This window comes from Sinocyclocheilus anshuiensis, unplaced genomic scaffold (genome assembly GCF_001515605.1).
Source record: "Sinocyclocheilus anshuiensis isolate Anshui unplaced genomic scaffold, SAMN03320099.WGS_v1.1 scaffold308, whole genome shotgun sequence".
NCBI classification, from domain to species: Eukaryota; Metazoa; Chordata; class Actinopteri; order Cypriniformes; family Cyprinidae; genus Sinocyclocheilus; species Sinocyclocheilus anshuiensis.
Window position 1 is genome coordinate 1,942,878 of NW_015558619.1, and position 10,891 is coordinate 1,953,768.

Genomic DNA, 10,891 nt, shown 5'->3' on the forward strand with positions numbered 1-10,891 from the left:
ACTACAAACATATGCAAGAGCACAGCAACACACTACAAACATATGCAACACCATAGCAAAACACTACAAACATACGCAACACCATAGCAACACATTACAAACATATGGAACAGCATAGCAACACACTACAAACATATGCAACACCATAGCAAAACACTACAAACATACGCAACACCATAGCAACACATTACAAACATATGGAACAGCATAGCAACACACTACAAACATATGCAACACCATAGCAACACACACACACACTGCGAACATTTGGAACAACATAGCAACACACTACAAACATATGGAATAGCATAGCAACACACTACAAACATATGCAACACCAAAGCAACACACTACACACATATGGAACAGCATAGCAACACACTACAAACATATGCAACAGCATAGCAACACACTACAAACATATGGAACAGCATAGCAACACACTACAAACATATCCAACACCATAGCAACACACACACACACACACACACACACACACACACACTGCAAACATTTGGAAAAACATAGCAACACACTACAAACATATGCAACACCATAGCAACACATTACAAACATATGGAACAGCATAGCAACACACTACAAACATATGCAACAGCATAGCAACACACTACAAACATATGCAACAGCATAGCAACACACTACAAACATATGCAACAGCATAGCAACACACTACAAACATATGCAACAGCATAGCAACACACTACAAACATATGCAACAGCATAGCAACACACTACAAACATATGCAACAGCATAGCAACACACTACAAACATATGCAACAGCATAGCAACACACTACAAACATATGCAACAGCATAGCAACACACTACAAACATATGCAACAGCATAGCAACACACTACAAACATATGCAACAGCATAGCAACACACTACAAACATATGCAACAGCATAGCAACACACTACAAACATATGCAACAGCATAGCAACACACTACAAACATATGCAACAGCATAGCAACACACTACAAACATATGCAACAGCATAGCAACACACTACAAACATATGCAACAGCATAGCAACACACTACAAACATATGCAACAGCATAGCAACACACTACAAACATATGCAACAGCATAGCAACACACTACAAACATATGCAACAGCATAGCAACACACTACAAACATATGCAACAGCATAGCAACACACTACAAACATATGCAACAGCATAGCAACACACTACAAACATATGCAACAGCATAGCAACACACTACAAACATATGCAACAGCATAGCAACACACTACAAACATATGCAACAGCATAGCAACACACTACAAACATATGCAACAGCATAGCAACACACTACAAACATATGCAACAGCATAGCAACACACTACAAACATATGCAACAGCATAGCAACACACTACAAACATATGCAACAGCATAGCAACACACTACAAACATATGCAACAGCATAGCAACACACTACAAACATATGCAACAGCATAGCAACACACTACAAACATATGCAACAGCATAGCAACACACTACAAACATATGCAACAGCATAGCAACACACTACAAACATATGCAACAGCATAGCAACACACTACAAACATATGCAACAGCATAGCAACACACTACAAACATATGCAACAGCATAGCAACACACTACAAACATATGCAACAGCATAGCAACACACTACAAACATATGCAACACCATAGCAACACATTACAAACATATGGAACAGCATAGCAAAACATTACAAACATACGCAAGTTAACGCAACACACTACAAACACTTGAAACACCATAGCAACTGCATAGCAGCACACTAAAAACACTTGGAACACCACAGCAACCATAAAGCAACACTCTGGCAACAGGCTTTGCATGGGGAAGCATAAAAAAACAATGCCTTATCATTTTATAGAACCATAAATATTTTTGTTCTATATTAATGCTGTTAAGTTCCATAAAACACATAAAACATAATCAATGTACAGGTATTATTTATAAGTTACTTTAAAATATAGACTTTTAAATTAAGATTCATGTATAACATTCTATTATACTATAAATTAAACCAAATTATTTTCACACATATTCATATTTTAGTTAACAAAAAATAGTAACAAAAAAAATAATATTAACGAATAGTGTTTTCATAATTGTTTCAGTGTTTTCAAAGTTAATTTCACCCCAAAAATCACATGAAAAATACATTATTATAATAAATGATTATTAAATAATTAAAATAATTATCAAATCAAATCTAAATTTAAACTATTCTGAAATATAAATGATAAATGATGTAAATTATTTTAAATGAAACCAATCATTATGGGTTCATTTTGCCTTATTTCATTACAATTCTATTCAAAAGTTGCATTATTGTAATTAAATCAGCATAAATGTACAAAATATCACAAAGACTTGGCAAACACCCTTTAGCAACCCCATAGCAACACCCTGACAACAGGATTTGTATGGGTAAGCACAAAAACAAATGCATTTATTAATGTAATCACTTACAGAATCGCTTATAGTTTTTTTTTTTTTTTAATGTTTTTATGTTGTTAAGTTCCAGACGGTTATATTGCGACCTGAAATGACCTGTTGTACTGTACGCTGACCTGAATACAGTTTGGGTGCAGTCATATTAGATTAGCAGACCTGCAGAATTCTGTAATACGATTGACCGATGCTTCTATAATGACTCTGATACAACTCACATCACGTCATACCTTTCACAATCTAATGAAGATGCCCAATTACCACCGGAGACTGTCTTAACCTCAACTCATTTAGACGTCGAAAAGGTACTTCAATTAAACAATGCATTTTTTTTTATTATTAGAAAGCACAGTAAATAACCCAAAAGAAACTGGAGTGAACATCGTTTAAGTATTATACAGAAAAATGAGTCCGTGTCATTTTCAGTCTTTCCGAGAAACCCAATTTGAGTTTGACCACCAGATCACCATTAGGTGTATCCTACGGGGCCGTGTGACGCAGGACAGACGCTGAGAGTCTTCAGTAACGTGAATAAATCAGGTGTATAAAAGCGGCGGTCAGGAGACAGAGAGAGAAAGACAGACGGGAACTGAGCCGAGGAAACTATTCTTCATACAGGTGTCAGAGATCATATACAACCGCACAGCTGGAAACGCATCCTGACCGTGAGTACTCGATTCTTCAGTCTTATTTGTGTGTAGAAACTACATAGGATATCTGAACTTTTATAAACGCATTTCTTAATCATTATATGTGACCCTGGACCACAAAACCAGTCAGAAGGGTCAATTTTTCTAAATTGAGATTTATACAAAATCTGAAAGCTGAATAAATAATCTTTCCATTGATGTATGGTTTGTTAGGATAGGACAATATTTGGCTGAGATACAACTATTTGAAAACCTGGAATCTGAGGGTGCAAAAAAATCTAAATATTGAGAAAATCATCTTTAAATTTGTCCAAATGACGTTCTTAGCAATGCATATTACTAATCAAAAATTAAATTTTGTTATATTTACAGTAAGAAATTTACTAAATATCTTCATCGAACATGATCTTTATTTAATATCCTAATGATTTTTGGCATAAAAGAAAAATCAATAATTTTGACCCTTACAGTGTATTGTTGGCTATTTCTACAAATATACCCCAGCGACTTAAGACTGCTTTTGTGCTCCAGGGTCACATATAATATATATTGTTAGAAAAATGCAAAGTTTCACAAACATTTGTTTGTAGTTTATTTTTTAAAAACTAAACATTTCAAATTTATGTGCATTTATTAAAATAAAATGTTTTTGAGCTTATATTAACTAGGGAACTACACGGGATATTTTAACTTTTATAAATGCATTTATGTAATATATATTGTTAGAAAAATGTCACATTTCAAAGTTATGTGCATTTATTTATTTATTATATTTTTATTTTATTTATTTATTTTATTTTTTTGCATTTATTAAAATAAAATGTTTTTGAGCTGTTAATTCGGAAACTACATGGGATATTTTACTTTTATAAATGCATTTGTTATTCATTATATAATACATATATTGGTAGAAAAATGCAAACTTTTAAAAACATTTATTGGTATTTGGCTACTTTATTTACTTTTTTAAACTAAATATTTTAAATTTATGTACATCTATTAAAATAAAATGTTTTATGATCTTATGTTAAATGGGAAACTACATTTTATTTAATTTACATTTTACAAATGCATTTGTTAATCATTATATCATTTATATTGTTTAGAAAAATGCAAAGTTTTAAAAACATTTATGGGTAGTTGAGTGCTTTATTTACAAATTTCACATTTAAAATGTATGTGCATTTATTAAAATAAAACGGTTTTTTTTGTGCTTTTGTTAATTGGGAAAGTACATGGGGTATTTTAAACATTTATAAATGCATTTTTAATGATTATATACACTCTAAAAAATGCTGGGTTGTTTCAACCCAACTTTGGGTCAAATATGGACTAACCCAATATATCGTTAAAAAAAACTTCTAAAAACATGCATAGGTAGTTGGTTACTTCATTTACAAATTTCACCTTTCAAATGTATGATGATTTATTAAAGTAAAATGTTAATTGGGAAACTACATTAGATGTGTACTTTTATAAATGCATTTGTTAATCATTAAAATAAACTGAAAAAAAGCTTAAAATAACAACTAATTACAGCAACTAAGATAGATTTAAAATGTTATTTTTCATGTCATTTTAATCTAAAATCTCAAAAAAAGCTCAAATTGCTGTTAATTATCAAGTGCCAGATATGCACAAACAGGTAAATTGCTATCAAAATAAAAGACAAATCAATCTGAATATTCAGTCTAATGCAGATGTTTGTTCTGACCTGGTTTAAATGTCTGCAGAAAGCCATGATTTCACTGAGCAGCTGTCAGACGCTCCTCCTGATGGCCGTCTGTGGCGTCTTCTGCTGCAGGACTCTTGCACTGCCTGCCATCTCTGCATATCCTGACATCAGGTGAGACATAACACACTATTCATGTACAGGTATTATCGATTATTTCGTTTTTTTGATTAAGATGAATGTATAGATTTCATAATACTAGATTATAAATTAAACTAAATTATTTTGTATTATTGTTTTCAAAATGTACTTAAATATATATATATATATATATATATATATATATATATTTAATTTCATCCCAAAATTTCATGGGGGAAAAAATGAAATATATGAAAATGTCACAATGCAAAACTAACCCATAATGATATAAAATAGGTTTAATTTAAAGCAATATATATTTCTATGATTTAAATGAAAAATATTTTATGTCATTATTGGTTCATTTTGTATTGTAAAATCCAAAATTTGCATTATTGTAGTTAACTCAGTGTAAATTCACAATTTACACACACATATACATATATCGGTTGGTATACAGACGTCCTTTTTTGATTTCATTTTTATTTCTGAAATTCATTAATAAATTATATTAAAAAATAAATATGCAAGTTTAATTTACTTGTAAAAATGACTGCAACAAATGATCAGTTCTTTGAACAATCTTATTTGCATGAAGGACATAGTTTGTAATTTGCATCTTAATTCTTTCCAGACCAGGTGCTCTCGATGAAGACGGAGACATCGACTGGACGAGAGACCTGTCACTACAAGATCTGGAGGCGTATAAACTCCTGTATGAACTCGCAAACACCGTCGAGAGGTTCGTGAAAGCAACACCATGACATTAGCAATGGCTTCCATTTACTCTCTCGTAAAAATATTATAGATCCATTTCCAGAGGAAAGACTACAGCTGTAAATGTGATGATGAGGAAGATCTTTTGTGGAGACAAACAACTTTGAGTTTATGAGAAAGCACTGAAGACCATCTTACAATAAAATAAAAAGTGTTTTTTATCTGTATTCCTTTTAGACCATCCAGACACGCTGATGGACTGTTCACGAGCGGATACAGCAAACTGCTTGGCCAACTGTCTGCTAAAGAATATCTGGAGTCTTTACTTGCAAAGAGAGTCAGGTAAACATGGCCATACAGTAGATGGCTTAAGTAAAGTACAGTACTGTTTTTATTTGACATAAAATAATAATTCGAATCTAAAATTGCTAAAAACAAACAAAAAACAATCTCAATATGCCTCATATATCTCAACAAACTCAATATGTCTAAATAAATTATGTTCTAAATTTGAAGTTGACATTACAAAAATTGAGGTTCCTATGAGATTCTTTTTAGGCGTTGCACAAAAAATAGCCACCGGGTGACACCCAAACTCCACTGAACATATATTCCTGTCTCCATTTTATCACAATATTACTGTTATTACAAAATAACCTTGAGACTCAGACCTTTCCAACGATATGTGTTTTGTCAAGTTTAGGAAAAGTTTTGATTAAGAAAGAAATAATTGTAGTCAATTTTGTAATATGACACTTGACACCGCCCACTAAAATGATTTAAAGTACCATTTTCTTGGTAATGCAATTTCAAATTTCAAAACGGTTTCATATGATGAATTTTGAGTGTTTAAGCTTTCGAATGATACCTAATTTATGTTGATTACTAAAATATGTGATAGGGAAATCAAAGCCACGTGTCTAAATAAATTACGTTCCAAATTTGAAGTTGTTATTACAAAAATTGAGGATTTTTGTTTAGGAGCTATACCAACCCAAACACCACTGAACATATTTTCCAGTCACAAATTTACAAATTTTTATCTCAATATCATGAAATAACCACCAAATATGTAACATTGAGACTCAGACCTTTCCAATGATACATGATTTGTCAAGATTTAATAAAAGAAGAAGCTGTGATTAAAAAAAATAAATAATTAAAAAAAAAATATATATATATATATATATATTAGTACATTTTGTAATGGGACACTTGACACCGCCCACTAGGGGGAGGAGCCTGCTTAAATGATCCTAAAGTGCAACTTACATGTTATACACAATTTCTGATTTCAAAAACGGTTTCACAGGGTGAATTTTGAGTGTTTAAGATTTCAAATGATACCTAATTTACAATGATTACTAAATTATGTGATAGTGAAGCCACATGTCTAATTCCACATTTGAAGTTCACATTACAAAAATTCAGGTAAGCTTTCAAATGATATCTAATTTATGATGACTACTAAAATATGTGATTTGGAAATCAAAGCCGCATGTCTAAATAAATTATGCTCTAAATTTGAAGTTCATATTACAAAAATTGAGGCTCCCGTGAGATTTTGTTTAGGCGCAATACCAAAAATAGCCACCAGGTGAAACTCCACTGAACGCATTTTCCAGACACATTTATACCTTTCTGTCACAATATTACTTTTCTCACAAAATAACCACCAAATATGGAACCTTGAGACTCGGACCCTTCCAACGATATATATAATTGGACAAGATTAGAAACATTCTTGATTAGTATTGTAGTAAATTTTGTAATATGACACTTGGCACCGCCCACTAGGGGGAGGGGCCTGCTAAAAGGATTTAAAATACCATTTCCATGGAAGCACAATGTCTGTTTCAAAATGGTTTATATATGACAGTTAACAGGTTAAATAAGTCTGGATGGCAAACTGAATGTGCTAAGTATCTCGAGGTAATGCGGTATCTGTTGTGACGCTGATTTAATTAAGCGTTTAATAATGAGGCAGCAGGAGGTGAGTGAACAGTGGGGTTCATTGTTCTGTCTGTCTGCTGTAGTGATGAGCTGGGCATGGAGCAGATGCCTGTGAAACGTCACTCAGATGCTGTCTTCACAGACAACTACAGCCGCTACCGCAAACAGATGGCGGCCAAGAAATACCTCAACTCCGTTCTGGCAGGAAAAAGGAGGTACGGCTTGAAAAGAAGTCGAGCATCACTGTTACTGGTGCGATAAAACAGCACAATAATCACATCGAATCACACTGAAGGATCCAGAATATCACAGAGACTACAAGCAAACACCCGGAAAACCTTAGCAATGCGACGCTCATGCGCTAACATTGACCGTGCGTACAGAACGCGCCTCTCTCTAAAGACAGCATGCGATCGCAAATTCTCTTTCGCATCTTATTGCACTTGAATGGTCAAACGCACACACAATTATGCCAAAATGCCAGTCGTGTGGAGTATTCACGTAAACACAGTTGGTTAAGTGTTAAAAAAACAAACAGTAGGGGGTGAAAAATGGATGTTTGTCAGTATATTGGATCTGTGCAGTCAGTCTTAAAGTGACAGCAGCCTAACTACTCTGCCTCAGCCTGTGTCATTAACATTAATCAAACAACAAAAGACAAAATCACTAACTGTTCTCTATTGGATCTTTAATAAGATTCAGTTCAAATCTGACTCATACAGTGAAGACTATTCAGTGTTTTAGTTATAAAAATAAAAAACAATAAAATGTATTATACTGTGGTATAAGATTTTGGTCATATCACCCACGACTAATTTGTTTCCTCTTTTGCAATGTGAATGCATGTCATTTTTCATTATAGAAAATGTATTATCTATTTTGATCTGGTTTAGGTGATGCACTCCTGTTCAAACGCTGCCTCTGCTCTTCGACATGTAAGTGAGTAAATGTCTTGTGGCTACATGGTACTTTTTTAAGTGTATGGCTTTTTAAATGAAGAATTATGGCTTAATAATCAATTTGAAGTCTCTGATTGATCTCTTCTTAATCACATATAGTTGTCCAGTCAAATCTGATGTAATGCAGCTGTTTTCCTGGTGTTGTGTAGGTGATGTGGACGCACAGCTTCAAGATTTCGCCATCATTATATATTCAAGCTTACACAATCTATTACAGCTGAAACTGAGTTAACAGCACTAAACACAACACAAACTGAACGAGTGTGTCAGTGAATCAATCAGTGTGAATGACACGTCTGTTTGCTGTTGGCTGACTAATGCTGTTATGTCTAGAGGAATCTATTTTGACCGCAGTCACTCTTGATAATTGAAATCAAACCAATTAAAATGATCATGTTTGTAAAAACAGTTTTGTCTGCTGCTGTCATTCCTACTGGTTAACTTTATTCTGTGGTCAATTTCACGATATCATCAAATCACCAGAAAAACCTCTGGTGGATGTGATTCTTTAAATCCATTTATAATATGAAAGCTTGATTCTGTCACAGGATTAATAATAATAATAATAATAATAATTACTGTTAATCTTTTAGACTTTAAACTAATGATTCTGACTTTTTTGTTGCAATTCTGAGTCAAAACGTGAGATATACAGTAAACTCAGAAAAAGTCAGAACTGCAAGATGAAAAACAGGGTTAGTATTGTTATTATTGACCAAAAATAGAAACTGATGCTAAAATTAATACTATAGACATTTTTGTAACTTAAAATAAATGTTACAATAAAATAAAATACAATATACTTTACACAAAATATACTTTAAACCCACAATTCTAAAGACAAAAAAGTGAGATAAATAGTCACAGCTGTAATTTTATTTTTTAAAAATTCCAAGTTTCCATACATTTTTCTAGGTTCAATTATGAACAGATTCCACCCTAAGCTTGCTTGCTTGCTTTATTTATTTATTTATGATTGTAACTTATTTTATTATATTTTTTACACAACCAAACATGCCAGGGGCCTGTTTCATAAAACAAGTTTACCAAATAAGCCAGGCTTATTTCAGTTAGTCTGACTTAATTTGAACCAAATCAACTGACAATACGTCAGACTAACTGAAATAAACCTGGCTTATTTGGTAAACTTGTTTTATGAAACAGACCCCAGGAGTGTGTGTATAAATAAATAAATAAATAAATAAAAAGTGCAGAAAAGTATCTTAACAGTTGCATGGTTTGTATTGCTTTCACGCTTTTATGTTTAAATTTTATTTCAAATACTTTTTAATTATCAGTCTTAAATTGTACAAACCATAGGCATTATTATTCAATCATGACCACAGTATCACCATCTATCCAGCAGAAGGCGGCAAATCACCAAATCTCTACGGCTGGTTTTGGAAGAGCATCACTCCACACTATTCATTATATATAGGCTGCACAGTAGGCACATTTTGCAATATCCTGTTTGCGCAAAACTGGGATAAAAATGCTTTTTCAAGACAAAATACTGGGTTTAAACACCATACCAGCAACTTCCTCCAGTAAGGAAGGGATGAGTGGTACAAAATGCCACATTTCCTGTTGTGTCACATGTCTTTGCAGAGTAATCAGGAATCCAGTGCATGCAATCATTTTCACCTAATGACTACCCAAAACACCCTAGCAACTGCCAGAGAAAAATGCCATTCAAATCAATCAGTAGAGGTTTTGAAGCAGTATCTGATGCTTTATTTGGGTCTGGGTCAGTCATACAGACATGCAGCTGCAGGTCAATCTGTGAATCTAACGGTGAGTGGACAGAAAGCAGGACATCCCCTCGGCTCACGCTGACCTTTGACCCTGCAGTGATTAGGCCTGTGCTGCTGCTGATAGTGGTCAGCTCTCACTCATTGAGGGCATTCCTGCAGATAAGAGCCCTGACGCTCTTTGAACTTCTGCTGTGCAGAACAGAGTTCAAACACACGCACAGCTGTTGCAGGTAGGGCTGCTTTGACTTTATTCACTTTCTATTAATGTGCATTTGATGTTTTGAGTGTGTTGACAGACGGTCAGGGAACAGAATATTCTACGCATTATTGATAGGTTGATGACTGACACAATACCAATCAATACTAGTGAAATAAGTCATCTTTGCCTCCTTAAACTGATTTTCTTTTTTTCTTTACATAAAACATGTCATCCACTGATGTCAAATAAAACATATAAATAATATTATAATATTATGTAATATATTTTCTAATAATATATATCGTTATTCTTTATTATAATTATAATTATTATTAATTATTTAAAAT

General features: G+C 33.2%; 2 protein-coding genes and 1 long non-coding RNA gene across 6 annotated transcripts in view; 2 read left to right on the forward strand and 1 right to left on the reverse strand.

Annotated features, from left to right (window-relative positions):
• Positions 1-2,881: 2,881 nt before the first annotated feature.
• The window catches only part of LOC107680500 (uncharacterized), a 13,087-nt gene continuing 5,077 nt past the window's right edge, over positions 2,882-10,891 (reverse strand). Inside the window, exons 2-3 of the long non-coding RNA XR_001633157.1 lie at positions 4,864-4,985; positions 2,882-3,016 (exon numbers count right to left, since the gene is read on the reverse strand). This is a non-coding gene — a long non-coding RNA (uncharacterized LOC107680500). The remainder of the gene's footprint in view (positions 3,017-4,863; positions 4,986-10,891) is intronic.
• Positions 3,056-8,959, forward strand: LOC107680498 (VIP peptides-like). 3 transcript variants are annotated; one of them, XM_016476389.1, is made up of 7 exons: positions 3,056-3,164; positions 4,883-4,995; positions 5,597-5,704; positions 5,917-6,021; positions 7,716-7,847; positions 8,526-8,571; positions 8,741-8,959. In XM_016476389.1, exons 2-6 carry the CDS (start codon positions 4,889-4,891, stop codon positions 8,527-8,529), a joined length of 456 nt encoding a protein of 151 aa, XP_016331875.1. In that variant the 5' UTR covers positions 3,056-3,164; positions 4,883-4,888; the 3' UTR covers positions 8,530-8,571; positions 8,741-8,959. The 3 variants fall into 3 exon arrangements, with proteins under 3 accessions (XP_016331875.1, XP_016331873.1, XP_016331874.1); XM_016476387.1 differs by having other exon boundaries at positions 8,526-8,567; XM_016476388.1 differs by lacking the exon at positions 3,056-3,164 and having other exon boundaries at positions 4,870-4,995; positions 8,526-8,567.
• Positions 10,499-10,891, forward strand: part of slc29a1b (solute carrier family 29 member 1b) — a 19,990-nt gene continuing 19,597 nt past the window's right edge. The window contains exon 1 of one of the 2 annotated variants that reach the window (XM_016476381.1): positions 10,499-10,575. The gene's annotated coding sequence lies outside the window, so the exon portion shown is untranslated. The remainder of the gene's footprint in view (positions 10,576-10,891) is intronic. The other variant, XM_016476380.1, reaches the window with a different exon arrangement.